The 24,439-nt window shown below is 38.0% G+C and overlaps 4 protein-coding genes, 1 long non-coding RNA gene and 1 other non-coding gene across 6 annotated transcripts in view; 3 read left to right on the top strand and 3 right to left on the bottom strand.

The window, feature by feature from the left end:
- The window catches only part of LOC139149978 (uncharacterized), a 42,865-nt gene that overhangs the window by 18,372 nt on the left and 54 nt on the right, over positions 1-24,439 (top strand). Inside the window, exon 3 of the long non-coding RNA XR_011556177.1 lies at positions 24,420-24,439. This exon is cut by the window's right edge and continues 54 nt beyond it. This is a non-coding gene — a long non-coding RNA (uncharacterized lncRNA). The remainder of the gene's footprint in view (positions 1-24,419) is intronic.
- Positions 706-3,181, top strand: LOC139149972 (post-GPI attachment to proteins factor 4-like). Its single transcript, XM_070722068.1, has 2 exons — positions 706-1,147; positions 1,291-3,181. The coding sequence occupies exon 2, from the start codon at positions 1,333-1,335 to the stop codon at positions 2,434-2,436; it is 1,104 nt and encodes a 367-aa protein (XP_070578169.1). The 5' UTR covers positions 706-1,147; positions 1,291-1,332; the 3' UTR covers positions 2,437-3,181.
- Positions 6,309-9,549, top strand: LOC139149971 (post-GPI attachment to proteins factor 4-like). The gene has a single exon (XM_070722067.1). It carries the CDS (start codon positions 6,612-6,614, stop codon positions 7,902-7,904), a length of 1,293 nt encoding a protein of 430 aa, XP_070578168.1. The 5' UTR covers positions 6,309-6,611; the 3' UTR covers positions 7,905-9,549.
- Positions 13,173-13,254, bottom strand: Trnal-uag (transfer RNA leucine (anticodon UAG)). Its single transcript has one exon. It is a non-coding gene; the product is annotated as a tRNA-Leu (tRNA).
- Positions 14,256-19,123, bottom strand: LOC139149977 (uncharacterized). Its single transcript, XM_070722077.1, has 8 exons — positions 18,955-19,123; positions 17,934-18,098; positions 17,359-17,494; positions 16,700-16,821; positions 16,141-16,225; positions 15,782-15,902; positions 15,322-15,491; positions 14,256-15,082 (listed from the first exon to the last, which is right to left on the bottom strand). The coding sequence occupies exons 1-8, from the start codon at positions 18,972-18,974 to the stop codon at positions 15,008-15,010; spliced, it is 894 nt and encodes a 297-aa protein (XP_070578178.1). The 5' UTR covers positions 18,975-19,123; the 3' UTR covers positions 14,256-15,007.
- LOC139149973 (tRNA (32-2'-O)-methyltransferase regulator THADA-like) overlaps positions 23,490-24,439 on the bottom strand; it is a 19,107-nt gene continuing 18,157 nt past the window's right edge. The window contains exons 22-24 of the mRNA XM_070722069.1: positions 24,221-24,369; positions 23,780-23,917; positions 23,490-23,566 (exon numbers count right to left, since the gene is read on the bottom strand). Of these exons, the coding sequence (XP_070578170.1) occupies positions 24,322-24,369 (48 nt within the window). The 3' untranslated portion in view covers positions 23,490-23,566; positions 23,780-23,917; positions 24,221-24,321. The remainder of the gene's footprint in view (positions 23,567-23,779; positions 23,918-24,220; positions 24,370-24,439) is intronic.

The raw sequence follows: 24,439 nt of genomic DNA, 5'->3' as shown, positions 1-24,439 counted from the left end.
GAGTAAGGGACCACAAAGCTAGCAGATATGTAAAATCATCCTTGGTGAACTTTTCCTTTAGGCCTAACTTAAGTATTTTAAGGTTGTTGACTATTAAAAAATAGAAAAAAGGAATTTTCTCAACGATTGCATACAGTATGTTGTAAGATTGAGAGAGTTAAAAAGAAACAAGAAGAGAATGTAGTTTCTGTTTTACTTTTTACATGTAATACTCCGTGCCCTTTGATTTGTGCATTCCACATTACTTTATCATAAATTTCAGTCTTGACGCTATTTCTGTGAGGTTGGTAGAATTCCAAAACGTTCCCTTTCCAAATGACTTCCAGCTTGCGTAAGGAAAATTTGTGTTACTGAACACTCAATGGAGTTCCAAAGTGATAAATTTTTAAAAAGTGACTTCACAATATAAGTCCTTTTTGAAAGTTTCAAGAAAATGACAATATCATAAGGGTATTTCTCGCATTTCTTTGTGCAAGCCAATAGAATTGGCTGACAATGCTTTTAATCTGATTAAAATCAGATGTAGAGTACGGCGACGTCTACTTAGCGTACGCGGTATTCTCTTGCTGTCGTAGTGAGAGGCGACGGCAAGAGAGTACCGCGTCCGCAAAGTAGACGTCGCCGTACTCTACATCTGATTTTAATCAGAATGTACATCACTTCTCTTGACTGAGTTTGAGGGCGCCTTTCATTTACAAAAGATTCACTTTCAAGATGGCGACGTACAGTGCAGTGTACACTGTTGTACACTGTTGTAATTCCAACAAAACGATGTTGAGAATTAGTTTTGAGTTGTCGTCTACTGTTTGAAGCCGCATTCCGATCATTAGCGCTACAACTCCGAGTCGAATGCAACTGGAACAGGCATATCAAATGTTGATTCGAACATTGTCGTCGTCCCTATTAGGCCTTTATGGTGAAGGTTGGCACAAACAAGCACACGCGACTCCGTTCTGGCGTTGCCGTTGCTGTACGCACTGGCACGGGATTGACCACAGCGTGTAAGGAGGCAGTGTGGATTGCGTACAGAATGTGAAGTTGAGTCGACCGGTAACGTTGGTGTACTCCGTATGCTACTAATCAATGCTTGTGCAGTGTTGCATTCCGTGGCAACTCGAGAATCTTCCCACTGTCAAAATGGGGCTACGTAGGTTTTTGTTATTGAAATTCCTTACATCGACTGCTTCTTACAAGACCCTTCTCATTCACGCCTTTGTTGTGTATATGGTAGTTTTTGGTGTGATTTTACCAGTTCTGCTCTACAACGTCACATTTTCGGTGTATTTTAAGGTGTGGGAAGAGGAAGCTTGGGATGCCACTTATAGTGAACTAATGGAAAAGAGAAATTTGGAAGTGGAGAAGGCGATAGCTTACTTTTCTTCCAAGGAATCACATGGCATGCAATTTGAAGTTGATGGTCGGGACACCCAAGCACCATGGGTCACCGTTGGTGTGATCACAGTCAAAAGGCATGTTAAACAGGAAAAGTACAACGGATTCAAGCCAAAATATGTCATAGAAGTTGCTGCAAGGCTAAACCAGGCACTTGAAAAGTTCCCAGCACACCAGGGTGATGTTCATATCCACATTTGCAATATGGAGAGAAACTCTACGAACAATGATGAAGCGATGTACCTGGCACGCTACATGCACATGATAGAGAGACACACCAATGTCAAAGTTGAGGGGGATTCCAATGCCGAGGGAGAAGTTCCTGTTGACCAATTCGAAAGCGAACAACGGGATTATGCATTCTGTCTCGGGGAAATGGCAAAATTTGGTGCAAAGTATACTATCATTCTCCAAGACGATGCTGTTGTGCACGACAACTTCTTCACAAATCTTAAAGGAATCTTAGAAACCAAGGTTGAACGTCGTACAACCAGAGGAGAAGTTGTCAATGGTAATACGGACAATTTAGCACAGATAAAACTGTACTTTCCAGAAAAGTGGCAAGGATACGAATGGAATGTAGTTTCTTGTCTGGAACTGTTGAGTATAGGAAGTTTTGGGGGCAGTTTACTCTTATTTTTCTATGGCTTGTTCAGGGGCAAAATATTCAATAACCGTAAACAATTTCGTGTTGCTTTCTGTCTAAGTTCTTTGTTCTGCATCCTGTTGGCAAGTGCCATTGGCCGCCAGAATCTTCTAGTACTGCAAGAGAAGTGTGGAATGTATCACATTCGTCCCGCGTCCCACTGCTGTATACCCGCCGTGTTATACACACGCAAAGGTATTGATCAAATCACAGAGTATATCAAGTCACCAGAGTTAAAATGCAGCAAAGATGAACCTCTTGACGTTGCTATTGGCAAATATGTAGATCGGATTGGGATGCAACAGATAGCCGTGGTGCCAAACATGGTTGACCACATTGGCATCTTTTCAACTCTTCACAGTGCCCCCAAAAACCCTAAGTCATTTTTCCCGAAATAGACACCACAAATACGCATCTTTAGAAGTGACATTTGATATGTGTAACAACTTTGATTTCTGTGAGACATGAAGTAGACCAAGAAAAGAAATGGAGTTTCCTTTTAGACTGGTATAAAAAAAATTTATTACTCAGTAGCCTGCTCGTGTTCTCAGGGTAAATGATAGAGTCTTCATGTGGGGCAAGGGCACCACCATACAGCGTAAATTTTGATCAGTACCAAATTTTTGTATGAAACAAAATATAGCGATACCAAGTGATTTGAGCTAGTTTTGAATTAAGGATACCTTTTGACCCAAGATAGGGAATGTAACAGTGAAGTGTCATGAGTGCAGGTTCCCACAAATCATTCAAACATTTCGCATTTGATCAGTACTGTAGGGTTTTAATGATCTATGACCACAACTGTTATTTCTTGTCACTGCTTCATTTTTTACTTTACCTTTTGTTATTTTTAATGCGAGTCACCAAAAACTGGATGGACGGATGGACAGACACTTGATACAAAATATTTTTAATAGTTTAAGTTTAAATACTGACTGAACATTTTTAAATTATGTAGACAGAAAACAAAGCTGGAACACCTCATCAAACTCAACGTTCCTGAACAGATCAAAATACTCTATGAATTACTAGTTTAAGTAAATATTTGTGTATTGTGAAACTAGCTGTAAAAAGTTCTTATTCAAGAATATGTATAGATCAATAAATGTGGTTTCTAACAAACCGCTAATGCATTACACCAGACACACCATACAAGCCTGATCATCCATCATTGAAGAAGCATTGTATATGAGGGTATGAGACTCTACTTTTTAGTCCCCGCGGACGAGGGACTTATGGATCAGGCTCCAACTGCTTGTCCGTCCGTCAGTCAGTCCACACAGATATCTCAGACATACCTGGGCCAATTCCTTTCAAACTTACCAAGGATAATGCACTATTATGGCATGCATAATTAGTGATTTTTGAAAATCTTGTGTTTTCGGATAGACTGCGGCAAATTTGATGAAACTTGGTACAGATAATGGGCACACAGACCCCTTATAGTGCATAAAAACATGTCAGTATTAAGTTAATTAATTACTAATTTGTATATTTAATGAATTTTCATAATTCGACTGATATGTCAAGAAAAACTGACTCAAATTTGATGAAACGTGGTACAGATTTTGATGCACCAGTGCTGTGTAATAGTATGCAAGGGCATTTAGCAGTATCATGTCAATTACTTGCTGGTTTGTATATTTAATTAAGTTTTGTAATTGGAGTGATATGTCAAGAGATACCGCATCAACTTTGATGAAACTTTGTACAGATGTGGAGCTCACAGTTCTGAAATGGTGTACAAAGACATTTATCTGTATCTGAATTAATTGCTAATTTGCTTTCATAATTAGTATGCCATGTCAAGAAATACTGCATCAAATTTTATGAAATCTTGAACAGATGTTAATCTTTGAGTTGTAATAGCATGCCAAGACATTTAGCAGTATCACATCTTTTAATTGCTAATTTGCATATTTAATAAACTTTCACAGTAAGTGTGACATGTTCAGAAAACGGCAGCAAATTTGATGAAACATGGTACAGATATTGATCTCACAGACTAATAGAATGCAGTGTCATTTAGTAGTATCATGTCTATAAACTGCCAATTTGCATATTTAATGAATTTCCGTAATTAGGATGTACATGTAATATGTCAAAAATACTGCATCGAGCTTGATGAAACTTGATACAAATGTTTAGCTCACGTTGCTTTTAACATTGTATGAAGACCTTTATCAATGTCACATCAATTGATTACTAATTTGCATATTTAATGAACTATCCTAATTAGTGTGATATCTCCAGGAATACTGCATCTAATTTTATGAAACATGGTACAGATGCTGATCTTTCAGTGCTGTATTAATTAATAATAATAATTAGGGTGGCAGGCGAGATTGGCTTTACATTTTCACCACCATGGTTCAGACCAAACCCCCATTGTTTTCTGTAGTAAAGTTCAATGGATCCCTACAGAGGGAAAGAATTGTATTCAGCGATCTATATCTTGAATGACTGCACTAAATCTGATGACACTGCAGATGTTGATCATACAAAACTTTTAACAGCCAAGAAAAGAATTTAGCAGTATGAATTGCTAATCATAGTAAGTCTCTTCTGTAATGAACACAGTGGTACTTTTGGTTTGTATCAGGTGTTCTGAATTTTTCAATACTCAGACATGCCTGGACCAGTTTCTTGCAGATAAGTTGAATTTTGACATTTCAAGAACCAATACATGGCATACCTAATTCTGTCCAATTTGGTTATATATATATATATATATATATATATATATATATATATATATATATATATACACACAAAATGTATACAATGTGCCCTCCCGGTTGTCACCATAATGACTTTATGGCAACCTCTGAACTTGGGCACAGAGAGTACGGTTCACATTGTTGAGGATTGAAAATATGGACTCACCAGAGTGCTCTAACGGCAATACGTACCATGAGCGAAGCATAGTGCCAACAGTGAACGCCCCTTATATTACGCAAGAGGCTGCCCAACAATCTCAGAGTGCTCTAACTACTATTAAAGCAGTGAGCGAAATACACAAAATGTATACAATGTGCCCTCCCGGTTGTCACCATAATGGCTTTATGGCAACCTCTGAACTTGGGCACAGAGAGTACGGTTATATATATATATAACATGTATGTTGGCCAGGAAAATCACTCTAAATACTGTGTACATCACAGACACTTTCACTGTTCCAGGCTATATTTTGCAAAAAAGAATTTCGATAGATAATGCGGTTAAGTCTAAAGCTTTTATTTCTTTCTTTTAATAAGCGCTGAGGCATCTTTCTGATTTTTATCCCTGACCTTACAATCGCAAAAACTGTTTTCGATTCATGCACCATTAAGCCTACTGTACATTGTTTTGATAAACTGCATTGGGAGGATTTCGACGTCGATATTGCCATATTTCGCCAGAGCGTATTTAATTTTATGTTAGTAATCATTATCGTGCAAAACCACAGGGTATCGCGAGCAATGTTCGTCTAGAAGTTATGAATATGATCAATAAGTGTCACGTGTTCAAGTAAACTTTTTTCATCATACAAGCTTTACCTGTGTCCAGTGTGTGCCTATTACTTTACCCTAGCTATTGTATAGTATTTCAAAGAAAACAGTCCATATCTGTTAATTGCCCTTCCTAATCCCCTTCATTACTAATAATTTGTTCTGCCGATCACCAACGTCGGCGCTTATCGCCCTGACCAAATAACTCGTTAGCAGCTCTTAAGGTAGTGGAGTCTACTTATGAGCTGCTAAATAATCGTCACACAAAATATTTACAGTAATTTGGGATTCGAGTTTCAGTTCAGTTCCCAGTTTAAAGTGAAACTTTTTCGCCTTTTGTTCTTGCCTCAAATACAGCCATTAAAATGGTAAATCCGCCAGACCATTGATACGAACGACATTTACAATGTAACCATGTGCCTTGGGTAATTACATGTAACAATCGAAATCAAGACACCGTCCGCGGACTTGCTAGGTAATTAGCTTGTTTACTGTCCCGATAATACGCATTTTCCCTGTAAATCGTAGCGAAGACTTCACACAGCGCGCCGTGACATTGTTTATTTTTTGAGGTCACGTATCGAAAGGGAACAGGAATGATCCAAACTACCCAAATTCAGACTTCCCCCGTAAAAGCGGGAAGCCGATGAACAGGACTTTCAAACAGTACAAAGTTGCCTATCATTTAAATTCCCACTGAAGAGCGATTCGGTGCATCGGAATATATTAACTGTAACGAGGCAAGCGTAACGCCCACAGTTTAATATTTATGGTATTTTTCGACATCTCGCAATAAACGCGTGTTGCGTGAATTTACAGACTTAGTTTGACTTCCGCCGTTGCCCACAGTATTCGTATTGGTCGTGACCTCATGGGTGAATTGTATCGTCAACGCGTCATGTGCTGCTGGTAATACCGCCATTCTGTCATGGATGAAATAGAACGGTCGTAAAGGACGTTTTCTGTCAATAGGTATTGCTTGTGGGTTACTAACTAGACTGTACAGTGCAGTGGTTGGTGGGAAACGTTCGTACAAAGGAGACAGACTCGACCCGACCCGCACTCTGACATGATTTAATGAGATGCTTCGTAACGTTTCAGTGATGGCCGCGAGAGTGCTGCGACACGGCGTCATCATTTACACAGTGACCTTCCTATTTATCCTGCCTATCGTCTGCTACAACAAGACGTTCTCTTTTTACTTCAAGCTCCGAGACAGGAAGCAACAGAATGTCATAAACGGACTCATCCAGAAGAGAAACCAGGCCGTGAAAGATGCCGAAGTCTTTTTCCGGACATTTGACCAGGGCACGTTTGACACCAGACTTAGTGGGCCAGGGACAACGGGTAACAGAAGGTCAAATGTTTTTGGCACGAACAGAGTACCGGATATTGCAGTTGGAATAATAAGTGTGAAAAGAGAAGTGTTTAACAGCCAATACAGTCATTTTCAGCCAAAATACGTGCTTGAAGTTACGGCGAGGCTGTTACAGGTCCTTGAGAGGATGGGAGACGACCTCAGGACACGTATCACGGTGTTTATTTGCAATCCACAAAGTGACCCCGACACCAACGACGAAACAATCATGTTTTTATCAAATTATGTTCGAACCATTCACAAAAAGAGCTCCGACAACAAGAAGCCGTGGACGTCAAACCGACACGACCAAGAGAAGAACGATTACGCGTTTTGCCTCCGTGAAATGTCGAAGTTTGGCGCAAAATACACCCTAATCCTTCAAGATGATGCTGTCATTCACTGGGACTTTTTTGACGTGTTGATGCATATTTTAGGAACGAAAATTGAACATCGCTACGAGAGGGGTGAGTTAGTGAAAGCGAATGCGAGCAACCTCGCCTACGTTAAACTCTATTTCCCCGAGAAATGGCAAGGCTTTGCGTGGGAGCTACGCCAGATGACGGAACTACTGGTCATAGGAATTGCCGGTGGCACGATCTTGACGTTAATCTACGAGAAAATTATCTGCCGACCAATAAACAGTGTTCAATTAAGGATATTTGTGTTGTCACTTGCAATTTTATACTGTATTCTAGTAGCACTTTCTATAAATAGGCAGAACCTGATGATGGTTCGACGAGTTTCACCGCATTTGTACTACATTCGGGATTCACCTCATTGTTGCATTCCAGCTGTCTTATACAGCCAAGGGCACATCAGAGACATAGTGCAATATTTAGAATCCCCCGATTTGACATGCCACAGCAATTTCCCATTGGATGTAGCCATCGGGCAGTACGTGGATAAACTCGGACTGGATGCCTTTCTCATTGAACCAAACCTTGTGGACCATATTGGCTTGTTCTCCACTTTGCATCGTGGGCCCAAGGACCCAGCTTCATTTTTCGAAATATAAGGTTACTGAATTGCATTATATATAGTTCATGCAAATAATCAAATGGGTGCGGAGGTTGTGTGTTTTGTACTGTAAAACATGTAGGAGCTTGCTTTCTGTCGTCCGACTGCCAATTATTCATGACTTGTCAGAAGTGAAGTAGCCGTTAAGGCGGCTCAAAGTTTCCACCTGTGACATGGCATTTCATGGCATTTTGGTGAACATGAAATTTATTGATATACGGTTTGTGGCATGCTGGCTGGGGTCTGTGTTACCGGTTACGCAGGTTCGAGACGTGTCCGGTAACTGACACAAAGCCCATTCAGCCACGCAGAACTAGGTTGGTGGAAGCCCTATGTCTACCGTGCTCTTTTATCTTTTTGTTTATGATCGGCAACGTTACATGTGATCATACACAAGTAAAAAAATAAATGCATGAAAATATGTCATTTATGTAAGTATGTGTGTTTGTTTGTTTGTTTGTTTGTTTTAGATTCATAACCTTGACAATAGGAGCAAAATTCTCACAGACGGTCGATGTCAGCAGAATAACACAGGAATGCGTGTTCTTCTTACTAAACCGACCGGGAAGAGGGTAACTTCGTTCTACTGCCTTGGTTTTATCATCCTTAATGTTGATTCATAGGACTAAAAGAACAGTCTCCATCCTCTTCAATGCGAGAGGACATTGGTGAGATGTTGTATACATATACCAATCCATACCTGCAGTGGTACGTGCACAATATGACAGAGACTTGAGGCATGACTCATAAATCGATAACACGGGTTATCTCGTCTTTCTACCTGAAAGAGGTCCTTCTACGAACATCATATTATATCAGCTAATATAAGATCAACAGGATGAAGCGCCGCATAGGTATTCTGCTGTTTCCATCTCGTTAGAAACATGTGATCTACGAAATTGTTTGTACTGTAGCTTTAAGTCAGTGAACTACTATCTTTTTCCCTAGGATCAGGTAGAGTCTATGATTAAACAGGGTCGAGTGCACAATAAACAGACCCAAACGACTCGACTTTTGGAACAGCAATCGTCAATGATTTCAAATATGCAAATTGTTGCCCTTTTTTATTTTATTAAATCATGCATTTTGTCGTATATCCCTGAAAATATTCTTGGCTATAATGCTACATGTCGCAAACCGATACCTGCAAATTACGGGAATCAAAATAGCTGCAGTGACATGCTAAATATAAAGCAGCATTCTTGGCGCACAACAGCTCGCATCTGGCAGCCATTGCTCTTGTTGTCTCTTTGTCGGCGTATTGTTCGTAAGCCTTCTCTAATTCAGGTGCCATGTTCCATGGTGTGGATTGTGGTCTTTTCATCCACTAATTACGCTACGTCCGCATCATGAATCCTTTTCATATAACGTATGCAAATCATAATTACTGCAGCGCATATTTGCATACAGAGATGTGAAATACCGCAGTCATAAAGGCTGACGCCATTTACAGCTGATGACCTGCCTCTGTATTTACAACATAAAGTGTGCTGGTTTAAAGACCGCGCCCGAACAGCTTCCATTGATGTTTCCTCGTCTCATATTATATACGTTTTCACCTGGTGTCCGCTAACAAAGCGCTGTCCGAACCAGTTCGGGTTAAATAAGATACGTGTATTATCATATCACGGTGATTTGTGATACGCCGGAAAATAATCCCTTATTTTGAAATCAAATGATTAAGAAATCATGATTTCAAAATGCAATGGTATCACGCCCTGCATGGGCCACTACACAAAAGCGATCCAGTGGATGTCGTCAGTGGATATCGTCAACGTATACAGTCAAGACGAGTCAAACGATCAATAACCCTAATGTTCGTATCAAATGATAGATAAATCATTAAATCATGATTTCAAAATGCAATAGTGTACACGTACGTATTTCATTGTTTGCTGCTATATCGCATTCTCCCATCAATCTATGTTGTGTACCCGTTGTCTGAGCATCGTTCCCGTCTCTCGCTGCAATTAGTTCTGATATCAAATCCCGTATACGAACTGCACGTAAAATATTCCAAAAGTCGAGTCGTTTGGATTTTTTCATCGTGCGCTCGACCGTGCTATTTCTCAGACTTAAAAACCCTATGTCTGGGAGGGGAACATATTATTAGCGATGCAGTGTGGTGTAGTCCGCTGTATATACGTCAAAACGGCTAGAATACCTTTAATTTCGTGAATCCAGTGGAGTTTTATTGAATGAGGGGGTAATTTTCCGTGTGATGTTTTGCTTTGGTTTGTCGGAAAAGAACATTTTCTAGATTAAAAACTATACGATGGGAATCTCAAAATAAAGCTTGAATATACTTAAAATATCCTATCGTGTCATTACGTCACAAAATCTCGGTAGTGAATAGATGACTGTCAGATTTTAAATGAACCACGAAAGAAAGCAAAAATATGTTGTCTGAACACCATTATAACCTATGGCCTCTTTTATCAAAATATCTTAACAGACAATTTTAGATTGAAGCCTTCAGGGCCCATGAACTCGTGAAAGTGCATCAAAAATTGGATAATTGAGCCAAAAATGATGCTACAGTAATAACGGAATATTTCGATTTACACCCTCACAGGTGGAAGCAATGACATGTCATGACGTTTTTCGACAGCTGGGATCGGGTATTTTATCGGTTATTGGTTATCTATACGGAAGCGTTTCCGTTTTCCCAGCATCGAGGTGATACCGGCAACAAATTCATTGCCATTTCAACCCCATGGACAAGTACCGATAATACGTCCTGCCACAAAAAAAGGCAAGATGGTGTACACAAGAAACTTACATTTGTGATGATGTCAAATCGAGCGAGCCTTTTGGTGTATTTTTAGTTTAAAATTGGCATGAAAACATTCATGCACAAACAACTTTTTAAAACTTGCCTGCAAAGTTGGCAATTCAACAAGTCAATAAAAATTGTCAATAACGGTGGCAAATTCACTCTAAAGTCTTTCCAAGATCGATTGTTTTAAAATAAGTGATTCTTTCATGAACAAATTCCGTCTTTGGGCATATCTCGGGAATAAAAATGCGTACTAAACCTTTACTGAAATTCTCAGTATTGCACTGGCTTATCAGTGCAGGCAGCATATGAGTTATGTGCATTGTCATCGTAGCGTTTAATTCAGGTCCGGACCTGAATTCGATTGTCAACAATAAAAATGGATGTCATCGTCGCACACGTGTACACATTATTTACAAGCCAAATACTTGGGTATTTCGACATGCAATATGAAGTAGACCAAGAAAGCATTGTCTATTGATGGACAAACAATACTAGTGTCCAATCACATGGGGGACTGTGATCTAAAGTTACAGTCAATTGACTTCACATAACATGTAATTGTGTTGAAGGAGACAATACTGGTATCTGAAGGGTTTCCCCAGTCTTTCAGACTGAGTTCTTGATGGCATAGAACGTAAATGAGGCACACGACTAATATTTAACTAAGCATTTCTCCTGTAAACAGTTGGTCAGCAGAGAATTTACAGCACAGAGATAAAGTTTTCTCCGGACCCTCAGCTGCGATTGGTATGACCACCAAACTCGAACAAAGCTTCATTTTACCAAATCTGCCAGACTGCTGATTCTACTTTCACTATATAGGACTAATACCCATACCCATTTGCACCGCATTTTCTAACCACCAGCTGTGTCTCGAAACAATCTTAAAGATATTATATTATTTATTATTTATTATATTTTATTATATTATGTTATTTGTTATTAGCTTATTATGTTGAGTCCCGCTTCAGCAGTTTACCGAAACACGAATGTATACCACAGTACGACTCTTACCGTGTTTTTCACTCAGACACAGCTTTTGTTTAGTAGAAAATGTAGAGTTCGGCCAAAAGTTTAGAATTCTGAGTCGCGAAAACGGAAAATTGTAGACTGCGTGCATCGTCGTAAACCACGCGCCTCTTTTACGGCAACAGCTCCGTTAAGAGGTTTGATTTTTGATTGATTTTTGGTTGATTTTTGCATAGGTCAGCGGAGCGGAAATTATGCTCTGGCTCGCGAGAATGAGTGCGTGCTTTGTAGCTCGAACTCTCCGGTTTAAAGTTTTATGCTGGAACACACCTGTACCGAATTCCCCAAGGCACTGTCCCTGGTTGTCCTCTAGGGACTCTTGCATACACGCTTCCGTAACTTGGAAACTGTTACATATGTAACTACCGCGCTGGAAGTCAAGTATCGTACTGTGTACGTTACAGGCTCTAAAATCTATTTAGTATGAAAGTCCATAGGGAACGTACTCGTAGAACAAAAATGAAAAAACAAGTCTTGAGATCATCAAGTTCGTTTTCTGTTACCGAATTTTTTTATCTCGAGATCCCGAGACAAACATCGAATAGATTACAGAAAACGAACTCGAGTATCTCGAGACATTATTTATTTTTGTTCTACGAGTGCGTCCCTCATGGGATTTCATACTTTGTGTCTAAAAGCGAGAAGAAGAAAATGCTACATGTAATATTGGTAAGCCTAAGCTGCTTCGGTTTGGTAGAGAATATCTTAGTCCTATGCCAGTGCAAAATGCGTCCCTGTCTTTGCCCGCTGCAAGTTAATCCCATCATCTCTTGGAGTTAATTCACGCTCTACAACTCACCACACATGATTGATGTTTGATAAGCCATAAACTAGAGTATCTTATTACAGATCACTATCATCAACCCGATCTTTAATTGCTAACCGCTGTTACAGTAAACACTGTTGGGGCTTCTGTCAAGACAGAGGGCGTGTCAATTAATTGAACAAACTTGATTTTGCTGATTTCCGTTACACTGTAAACAGAGATGAAAATCGGAGATTTTATGTGACCATGCAAATTCACACATTTTATTGCGCTTAACATTACTGAATGAATAATAAATGAAGCAAAACTTACGATAAATAGCTTTCAACTAGACCTGTATGGTGTGTATTTATACTTTAGGCTAATATGCAGAGAGACGGTGACTTCGAAATGTGTTATAGATGCCAAAACTTACTGTTTATATAGTATTACAAAGTGTTAACTTCCCACAATGAGTTTGGGGCTCGACTGAAAGCCAGTCTCTTGTACGTGTAGCCAATGGATTGGATCCAGAGATATGAATATGGTATACATTTGTCCGCTGTTCATACACTCGTATTGCTGACAAATTACGTATAATTTGAGCTTTTCAAATAATTGAAAAATCGTATTCGTATTAATTGAATTGTATGGCGAGACACTGAAAATGTTGCAGAGATTGTTAGGGCACTGGGATAGAAAAAAATTATTGGCAGCGGTGGGATTCGAACCCACGCCATCGAAATGACTGGTGCCTAAAACCAGCGCCTTAGACCGCTCGGCCACGCTACCGTTGTTATGCTCAGTGGAGTCTACACTTGTCCAATCCTAAAGATCGAAAGTAATTCCACCGAAACGTTCTGTAAACTTGAATTCTTAATATGACAAAAGCGTTAAAAATGATATTTTATCAGCATATTTAAAAGGTCGAAAAAACAAGCTGTATTGTACAAAACAAGCCTCGCTGTTGTCTGAATACAGCAGCCATGTTTGTTGTCATCTTCCGTGACGGTGACGTGTGTGGGCCAAGCGTGACGTGACGTGATTCACGCAATTCAGTTCACCCAAGGTCGAATGACTCGTTACTATAGAATATTGACATGGTATTGCTTATGGCCCCAAAAACTGAAGCTGCCAACATTTTTGCGAAGTCAATAATTTCGTGCGCTGACAATATACATTCCGTAGTCATGGCCGGGTCCGGCCCCGCTCACTCACACTCTCTTGTATTCATCATGTACAAATCGATTAGCTTGGATGCATATTCACTCAGTCCCTGGATAGAGGGACTGTGATATTCAGGATATCATATGTCGTAAGTTCTGAGTTTTGTTGATATATGTGCGTTATAACTTTAAGCATGTAGGCTCTTAAAACATATGATGGTACAAATACATTAAATACCCAGTAACGATTCACAGTAGTTATATTTGAAGTGATCAAGTGAACATGTGGATTGCTTGGCTTGCCGGCCGGCTTTTTAAACTTTGACCCCGACAGCGCCCCCACCGGGTTATGACGTATAATATCGGTGGTATTTTTTTCAAAAATTGCCGTTTGCTTGTCGATTTTCCATGCTTACAAAAATGGGGTACGAGATTTTCTAAAATACTGTAAACTTTGTTTATCATGATAAGTAAAAGTGATATTAAATATGATCAATAAAATGGCATTATTATAAACAAAGTCAATATTAGTCCTTGCATAAATTTCCCACAAGTGCAGTTGAGCCAGAAAGAATTAATATCACTTTTTTGGGCAGGAAATAGAGAAAGATTAATCATGTAATACATGTATTATTCACCTTGAACTTAATTTATTCAACTTTTCAAATGAAATATAAAGAATTGAAAGATATCATACATAAATTTGACCATGAACATTTTTGTGATGCTTGACATTAAAAAACTTAACCCTGATGTAAATTTGATTTGCAGAAGACTGACAACAAGAACAGGCAATGTTGGGCACATTGCTTACTTAAATTACTAGAATAGGTAATGACCTTTCCTACATTTATTCTATTCTGTCACATACCATGGGCTCATGATTTATGAAAATTCATTTTTTGAGGTCAGTGAACCTGATCTCAAATCAAAAAGGTGGACTTATAATTAAGTCAAGGTACACTAAAACATATTTAAATGAAAGGTAGCCTATAGTTTATAGATTCACATTTTAAGTTAATATCACATAAAATAGATCACTGTTACATTGTCCTTTTAAAAATATTCAATCTGTGTCAGCACAGTACGGTTTCCTCTGAGCAAACTGATGTGCCATTGACTTGAGAAATCCGGACTCAGGGAACCGTCTTTTATTCCATGTGCTAGTACAGAGATGATGCAAAGACATTTCCAGATATTCCTCAGTTGACTAAAAGAGTTCTGAGAAAGGACACACTGCTTCTGTGAAACTTTGTTTCTCTAAGAGAAAGCTGATCATTTGACAATTTGGTGAGAGTATTTGATGAACTAAGATGGAGAGAGAATTTTAAGGAATTTCCTCTGGATCTGCATGAGCAGTCTGCCACATTGAGTTCTTTTCACGTTGCTTTCTGAAGGATCTCTACAGATGAATATAGATAGTGGTCCTTTAGAAGAGGATGGACAGATGGAATCTGAAAGAAAGAGGATACAAAAATTTAAATATGTACAGGGGCTCTCTTTGGCAAGGCTTTGACGTCATTTACATAAAAGGACTGACAGACTCAAAAATTTGGTTGCATATAATTTAGCTGCACTGGATACTTTGTGTACACAAAGGAATATCTTTAAAATCAACAGAAAGAGCTCATCATACAATTGTAATGCTGTATCTCATCACTCTTACACACAACAACAATCTGAACCAACTTACTTTATGGAATTTCCTTAGGGTGGAAATGAGTTCTTTGGCAGCATCAGTGACCCTTTGATCCCAGTCATCAAACTCTCTGAGCACGCTCAGTAGAAGATCTGAGTACACGATGACTCTGTAGACTGCAAGGAATGGTTTGCCAACACCAAGTACGCCCCATAGACCATGTCCTACATTCAGTAAAATTGACAGTAATGCTGTATTTCATCTCTATCAAATATTGCTTAACACAGTTAAATTGCTTGACTCATGCTATTTTCTCTATGTCTTATTTGTCAATTTTATTCAAAAGTAACCTGACAACATTTTCATTTTAAAGATGGCAAAATTGATAAAAAAGTTTTCCATATTATCAACATATTAAGATGTGCAGAATGATATTTAATAAATGGTAGCTGCCACCACTGTAGTTGATATTAGACAGCCTGTAATGATCAACAGTAAGTTTGAATAATATTACCTTTATTTGAATTACTTTCTATGGCATTCACAGTTACTTTAAGCATATGTGTTGCCCTTTGAAGCCTGGATGGAGTAAATTTCCTGAAGTATATTCCTCCAATGCCATTGGAAACCAGTCTCTGTAACATATATAGTGAAATAAATGGAATGTTGAGCTTGTTTTTTTTGTAAATTATCTGGAAACATCCTCGGTCAAGTATTTATCGTACTGTGACATTATTTAGCTTAAACTTGTGCATACATGAAGCGATCTCCACTGATGCTAAGCTTTGTCTTCATGACATCGGAGAGAAGAGAGATCTGTGTGTTCTTTTTTGAATTTTAATGAAAATCTTTGATCTCTATGATTTATCTCACCTGTAAATGATGATTGGCAAGCTGAACTGTGATTACATGTTCAGCATAGATGTTAGCATCCTCTTGTTCAAATAAGTGTACTGAACTGTAAACAAAAATCAAAATAACGCACAAAAACAAAGCAGTAAACAAACTGAAAAAATTACACAGTTGTCATATCTTAAAAATGACACTACACTTTATACACTCTATACACTCTATGAGTTATTATGGTATGTAGATATTAACCTCTGAAGGGTAATATTCTTGTTCTTTATTACTTCTCATTTCGAAGAATCTGACTAATTGAACCATTTTATCACAAATTCAGCACCTAACTTTAGAAATTCCTGCAGAGTGGCTTGTACATGACACAAAACAATTGTTGAATATGTCTACCATCATGGTCACAGATTTTTTCTTGTAGCTATGCATTTATGTCAATGTGCTACAGTTTCTGTTTTTTGAGCACAATGGAATGTTGACACTTGGTCACATAGCATACAACCATAGACCCTCGAGATTCGAGGGTCTATGATACAACTTACCTGTAAAACCACACAACAAAAAACCAGTTTACCTTGTCCCTATGTGCTCTTCAATAACTTTGTCTGCCGAGTTGTCTCCAATCAGGTAAGACAACATGAAGTCAAGGAAAACTTCTGACCATGTGAAACTTTCAAAGAAAACCATGAATAAAAGCTGAAACAGAAACAAATTCCCTCAGATAAAACATGAATAGACTTCGGAGCCTCCCAACAGTTACATGACATTAGTTGACACAGAAAGCTGACATGTCTCACAGGAAACGCGAAAGTTCTCCTTTTTCATGATTTCAACATTTTTGTGTTTTGAATATTTTTTTGCAACCAACAAACCAATTTATTACAGTTTGACCGTTTACCTTTTAAAATTAAATGCTGTTGTTTTTTGATGACATGATCAGACATAAATGCATAGAAGAAACGTGCACTTGCTTATGATACTCTGTGACAGTCAACAAGCAAAAAAGATAAAACTACTTTGGTCAAGGGCACTTGATGTTGATTGTCTTGGAAAACCAATGCCGTAATATCCTTAAGTATCAGCATCAACTATGTACAGCAGCTCCATTTACCTCAATTAAATTAGTCACTTAGCTTGCAATCTGTAATCTTTGCTCATTTCAGCAGAAACATGCAACAGATGAGCAATGGAAGGGTTTAGAGCAAAGATTTGTGATAATCCGCATGAAATTACCTGCAGCCCTGCATTACAGTGTAGACTTGGATACTCTACAAAGTCAGCTGGACGTGGCAGCATGGCGAACTTCGCTGTTTCAACTCGGACCTCTTGAACTTCATCTTGTAACAGCTGTACACTGCTTATGAATATCCTGAGATATTGGAAATAAGTTGCCACAGAATCAAAAGATAGTGGTCAGAGATCAATGGATTTACGGTGGCCAATTAGTGGTACTATAATACAGTTATAGGAGTAACGCAACTTGGGAAGACCTTTTCTAGAATGACAATAATGTCTGTTGAAGGCAACATCAATAGAGTCATATCTGAAGTTGTTGATATTGACATTCCAGAAAATGCAAAGTTATGAAACTAAAAATTGTGTTGTTTTATATGCATTTTTTTGGCATTCAAATGTTTCCAAACCCTAATTAAAATTATTACACGTTTTTGGTTAACTTTGATGTTGAAATTTCAAATAAATCAGAACACATTTGCATGTTTTTAATATACTGCATTCACTGGTAATAAAATACTCATCAAACATGAGTGATATTACATTTTGTATCCACGTTTTGGACATATACATACCTTGTAACATATGGTACCAGCTCCTCCTTCTTACTATCAGATATTGCACATATCAACTGAGGACCTGTGATCTGTAACACTCTGGCCACCGCCAATCTGAGGTCTTCTACTATTGTTGGTTTACTATACTTTTCAATCAATATTACCAAGTCATCTAAAATCTTCCTAAATAGATGAAAAAGACAAAAGACACTGATATAAATTGATAACGGACAATCAGTGAATTGTACTGATAATGAGAAAACTGTGATTATACATTGACAACTATCAGTATATTGTATTTTACTTTGTCCTTTGCACTTTGTTTGGTTTTATCATTTTGTGCTGATTTTTACCGTGCCTGTAAATAGGCCTCTGGCCCATTGGTATATCAGAATAAATAAATAAAACAAAGTGTTCATTTATCTAAAAGACCATAGTCATGGTAAAAATTGCAGCATTCACATTTCATGCTATAAACACAAAAATCGGACATCATCACAAAACTAAAGCAACTTAAAGAGAATAAAATTGTGACAAAGTGAAAGTACATTAACAATCTTGTTTTTCATCCACTTCTTGTCTGTTGACACTGTGGACTGGAAGTACACCATGATCAACATCATATCGGTAATGATTGCATCAATGGTACACTGAACCTGACAATGCCAAAATCTAAAATCAAAATATCATTCCACGATAAACATTTGTAAAAAGTTACCATAAAAGTCACTCTATTAAGTATGTTAAAGTAATGATGAGGACCTTTGTGTAGTTTCAATGGGCATGATATCAGAAGGGCATGACAAATTGCCTAAAAATGTCAAGGTCACTCCAGGACATGACAATTATTAACCCAATGATATCACCTACAGGGGTAAAGTTGTCTTCTGGTGAGTTCCCTCAAAGGAAATACATACTCAACATTATCAATGAGTCATGAAGATAAACAATATACTATCCCAAACAACAGACCCTATCTTTCATTGACTTTCACAAAAGATCACAAACACATGAAATGGTTGATATATCTACTACATACCTGTAACTGTCACTGTGCATTTGATGTTTGACAGTGATAGCAAGGACAGGTAGTGCTAAAGCTGATAGTGTTGTACCCTTATCTCCATTGGCCAGCGATACCAAGATGTCTGATAACTGAGCATGCTCAGTGCAGATGCAGACAGGTCAGCCTCCTCAGAGATTTCCACAAAAAGTTCTAATTCAGTTTTCAAACATGAATGTTCATTCTCAGAGGCTATCCTTCCAATGACTAGCGGGATCAAAAAGTCTGCTGTAAAGATATGTTCATTTTTGGATCTAAAATTTTCCATGACATATTGCAATGCTGATAACCTTATGTCACCGTCTTCTGAACCAAAACATTCTACAAGAAATTTTCTCCGGTCTTCATCTTTCACAGTCAATTCAAAGATGGATTTGACCTTTGCCCTCTTTAGAACTGCATCACCGATCTGAAAATGCGATTGAATGTGACAATTGTCAATGTGTGTTGCATAGAGTTGTAAACTACAATTTTTTTTATATTATGTCATTTTTATGAATCAATATTGATGAGATCAATGAGTTGTCTTGGGGTAACACACAGGTCAGGTTTAGCCTACAAATTTCACTATAGTTCATCTATGGAAAAGGAAAATAATCTTAATATACATTGTGAGAATATTTGATTGCTTAATTCTTCACGTTGTATTTTCCAATGAAATCAAGACAGTTTTTTACAGAATAGAGGAAAATGTTCAAAGTAATAAAACTCTTTTGCAATAAAAGTATGCTACCTGCACAGGAAAACACTGTTCTTGGTTTTCACCTAGAACAACTTCCTTGATGTCCTTATGCAGATTCTTCAAGAGTTCACAGCCACTGTTGATGTCTGACAAATCTGTGGCATGTCTAAGCCATCTCATCACAATATTCAGATACATGGTCCTTGTCAGCGCACATGGATTCTCAGCAGAGGCAAGCCAGATATTTCTGTTGAGTTTGGTATGTATCTTCAGATCCAAAACGTTAAGTCTTTTTTTTTGTCGTAAATACAACAAGAGAGAAAGGCAGATATTATAATTATGACAGCAGGTTTTTCTTTAGTTTCTTTCAGCTGACACAATTTTCAATGGTGACAATGTTTAGAAAAGGTATCAAAAGATGAGACAGATTGTGGCATGTAAACATACATGCATAGAATTTATGATTACTATGTCACATTTGGTCACATAATTCTGCAATTCTCTACAATTCTGCAACTTTGGAATGTCAGAAGCACATCTACTTACAGGTGAATCACTAAAGATTTGTCAAAAACCAATTCTCAAAAATGCCTTTTCATCAGCACTTACCGATAGGTTATGATGTACAGTGCCTTAATCACCAAAAGACTTGACAACAAAAAACACTAAGATGACTACTTTATGGTGAATTCTTTAAAAGTTTACTAACCTGTTATCTGTCAGCAAGGTTTGCAGTAATTTGTCAATTTGTAATAGCATTCCATGCAGTGCATTGTGGGATGTGACTTCCGAATACCTTTCTGGCAGTCTGTCCAAGATGGCATCCAGGTAGCTGCCATGCTGTTCCAGCGTAACCAATGGCAACAAGGCTGTCGCTGCTAAAACTCTGACTGCATAGATTGGGCTGGCGGACAGCTTTGTCACTGGTTCAATGAACTTTGACAGAGAACTGTGAAAAAAAATAGCATCATGGTTTTTGCATCTTCTTGTCATAACTTAACTTCTTTCAACATATATTGATTATAAATATGGGTCTGAAATATATAATACAGAGATGTGCTCAGACTTAGTTGTTAAGATTGAAAGGTATATTTCAGAATGCAAGTTTTGTGCAATGAAAATGTAACCTCGTACACAAGCCCATGACATCCCTCTTTTCCTAGTCCAATGTTAGATGAATTTTTCTCACCATTCCGTTAGACCATGTTCAATTCCTGGTCCAAGTTTGGACAGGACTGTCAAGACTGGGTGCAGTGCAGGATAGAGACACAGCTGGTTGTCTTGCTGGAACTCCGATGCTTCCAGCACCTGTGAAAGCAGAAACGAATGGAGTCTGGGATAGCGTACAAAGAACTCCTGGGCGGTGATTGTGTTCAACTGTGAGTGCTCGTCCTGTGTTCTCTTCTGTCCAAGCATGCGGGCAACCAGTGTACCTGTAAATGCCAGTCAATGTACATACCTGTATCAATGCATGCATCAATATCATGTGCAGTACAAGACATGATGTTGGCAAATCCAGTATTAAACACTGATTCTCTTTGGTTTTACCGCAGTAAGTACGAGGACCCACTGCTTTAATGTCAATAACAAAACACATTAACAGATGGATGTGGGACGACACAATCAAAACATCTCTAAAGTACCAATTCAGCATTGAAAGAAGTTTCTACCAACTCTTACTGCACCATGAGCCTCTTAATGATATAAATAAACTGAATAACATAGAGACTTCCTTTCAACAGAGAAGACACTGAACTTGAGTACCGTACTCACCAAACAACTGGGTGCAGGCATTTCTGATGGCCCAGGAAGGCGATGAAAATCCTTGTATGGTTACTATAACAACTTCAGAAGCGTACTGCAGCATTGCATTGCCAAGCACAGCACTTCTGAACAATGATTTCAAAATATTAAAGCCATGAACCTGAAACGATTTAATACGGTGTTATAAAACTATCAGATCTATGTCTTGTCAGTGTTATGCTGATTTCCCCTTTATCCAACCACAACACTTCGAACCATGACTTCAAATGTTAAGACAATAAATCTGAAATGAGTTGACAATGTATAACTAAGATATCAAATCTACCCATAACCATGTCACCTACACTTTGTGGTAATTTTTCATTACCATCATTCAACAAAATTCAGACCACACATTTCTGTGTCTAACATTTGACAACTGTAAGTAAACTAAACAATGAAAGAGATGGCGGCTATTATCTTCAGAAGTCTTAATGTTACATATATCTTCACTGCTGGAACGTAAAGTTCTGTCACAGTGGTTTGCGTTGAGCCATTGGTATTAGATGAACTAGACATATTGACTAAATCGAGGTGTTGTCAACACTGTCAGGCGTAACTATCAGCTAAGCGGTAATATCTGTCACTTACAATGAAGTCAACCCTGCGAAAGTTGAAAAATTGTCTAGCCAGAGGTCAGACATAGTCAAAACAACACCACCACACTTGTCCACACACAGACCACTAGAACTGTCCAAGACCAGTTCAGGATGTATTACTTGCTATCAGGTTGTAGTTGTTTTGACAATGTTTCAACTTTGGCAGAGTTGATTTCTCTGTATGATCTACTGGCATTACTGCCTAGCTGATGATTGCACCTGACAGTGTTGACAACACCGCAATTTAGACAATATGTGTAATTCATCTGATGCCAAAGGGTCAACACAAACCACTGTATATTTTGAGAGTGGTTTGTCTTGCTAGGAAACCTCACCTGTGGTAAGTCCATGGTTTGAGTTGTATCATCTGGCAGTGACTTGTGTACAGTCTTCAGTAAATGATCCATGGAATATTTCAGCAGTTGCTTCTGCAGGATTTGATCAAGTGTTTACAGAAATACATCAAATGAGTATACAATCTCAGATACACAGAAAATACAATTATAACCGGTTCTTTGATTACACAATATTTCATAAATTATAACCTGATCAGTAATTCTGTTATTGTATGATTCGTAATGGGATGACTCCTCTACTGTGATGGTCACTCATCTTTTCACACATTCACCGAATGGATTCATTACCTTGTCTGCATAGATTTTTCCAGAAAATTAGCATGTCAATATTCACAAAGGTATTTCTCACCTCCCTGCCCTTTGGTTCACAGGATGTTATGGCTTCAACCAACAATGGCAATCCAGCACTCCTTCTTGTGATGGAGGATGTGGCTCTTGGAGATTCTAATAAACTGAAAACCTGTCAATATAATATGTATATATTAAGGTACGGTAGTATGTGCCTAAAAAGTGAAAGACTTCAACTTTTGCTCAAACTTTCCTCAGTGAAACCAACTTTTCTCTTACCAAAGCAACATTAAAAATCAGGGGTCACCATGCAAAGTTTGGAACTTGGTAAACAAATTACAAAACATTTTTGAAATTCAAAGTGGCCGACATCTCTGTGTTAACTCTATGGGAAAAAATTAAGTTTCGGATTTTTGAAAAACTAAGACGCTGAAAAGTTTTCTTTTTCCAAGAGCTTAAAAATGAGCCCCACAAGTGGTAGATCAGAGAAGAATTGTAGAAATTTGAGAGTCCAGATATCTGTTCCCTGGCACATTCTACCTTAAGTCATATGTAAAAACTGTGTTTGAAGCTGAGTTCAAAATAGAGTTTCCAGGGAATACCCATCGGTGGAGAGATTTCCATCTCTACAAAACTGCTCTTGTGTGAGAAATCTACACATTTTTGAGTCCTCTGATTTTGATGTCATCACCATGGCAATTTAAATGAAAAACTATTTTTGGTACAAGGAAATACATTGACAAGAATAAAGTTACCTGAGCTAGTATATTTTTTGGTATCTTTGATAGTTCTGGAAATGGGCTTGATAGCAATCGTGTACATAACTTCATAAATCCTATGTGACAGCCTTCAATTGCTCCCTGAAATTTGAAAAACAATGCAAGATGAGAATAGATACTCAGATTTCAACAAAAGATTTCAAATTTGAAAGAATTTCACCAGAAAGAAAGAATCATTATGACGGAAATACACTTTGCGAGAGGTTCATTCTTCAGGAATCTTGGATTTTGTAACTTTATTAGACTTCATGGAAAAATTTCACAACCAAAATCTCTCCATCAAAGATAACTTACCCTATGTCTGCATTTTGTAAGAATTTTCACAAAAATATCAGCCATTTTCTGAATCTGTCCTGTTGTCAGCAACCCACTTGAATTTTCAACGGTGAATGGGAAAGAGTTTGCGAAAGCACCTAACAGAAGACTACACTCCTGAAAGAATGGGGGGAAAAAACAGAACAAAACTCATGAGGTAACTGAGAATTGAATTTGAAAATCACACTGATACATGATAACATACATGATAATATTGGTGTCACACTTTTTCATACAAGTAATATTGGAAAGAGGATTTTTGCTTACTTGCAATTGATCTTTACCTGGGTGGTAAACGTGCATAATCTAGGCCAATCTTGTAAAGTATGGAAGTTTATCCCAGAATTAAAATAGACAAGAAATAAATAGCAGTAGTTTCTGTAATGCATATTTTTTGATATTACTTGTTTTCAAAATCACCTTGATGTTCAACCAGCAGAATGCTAATATCAGTTGATGTTCTGTTGACAAGGCTGCTGATTCACAATGTTCTGAGCCATCTTCACCGAGTGATTCTGATATCACCTGGCCGATAGCAATCCCCATCTCGGCAAAGTCTGGTGATACGTCTGGGAAAGGATTAATTAACACTGAATTCATTTCTTGTTATATTTGACAGGATCCATACACTCAAAGTCA

Source organism: Ptychodera flava, chromosome 14, assembly GCF_041260155.1.
Source record: "Ptychodera flava strain L36383 chromosome 14, AS_Pfla_20210202, whole genome shotgun sequence".
Taxonomy (NCBI): Eukaryota; Metazoa; Hemichordata; class Enteropneusta; family Ptychoderidae; genus Ptychodera; species Ptychodera flava.
Note: the sequence above shows the minus strand (reverse complement) of the source record. Positions and strands in the feature narration are given on the sequence as shown.

Coding starts and splice junctions, on each gene's coding strand:
- LOC139149972 (XM_070722068.1), top strand. CDS start 1,333: ATGGAAAAGAGAAATTTGGAAGTGGAGAAGGCGATAGCTTACTTTTCT.
- LOC139149971 (XM_070722067.1), top strand. CDS start 6,612: ATGCTTCGTAACGTTTCAGTGATGGCCGCGAGAGTGCTGCGACACGGC.
- LOC139149977 (XM_070722077.1), bottom strand. CDS start 18,974: ATGCACAGTGACAGTTACAG. Junction 17,495..17,933: donor CTGGTACCATATGTTACAAG/GTATGTATATGT, acceptor CCAATATCTCAG/GATATTCATAAGCAGTGTAC. Junction 15,492..15,781: donor AGAAAGTAATTCAAATAAAG/GTAATATTATTC, acceptor TACTGAATGTAG/GACATGGTCTATGGGGCGTA.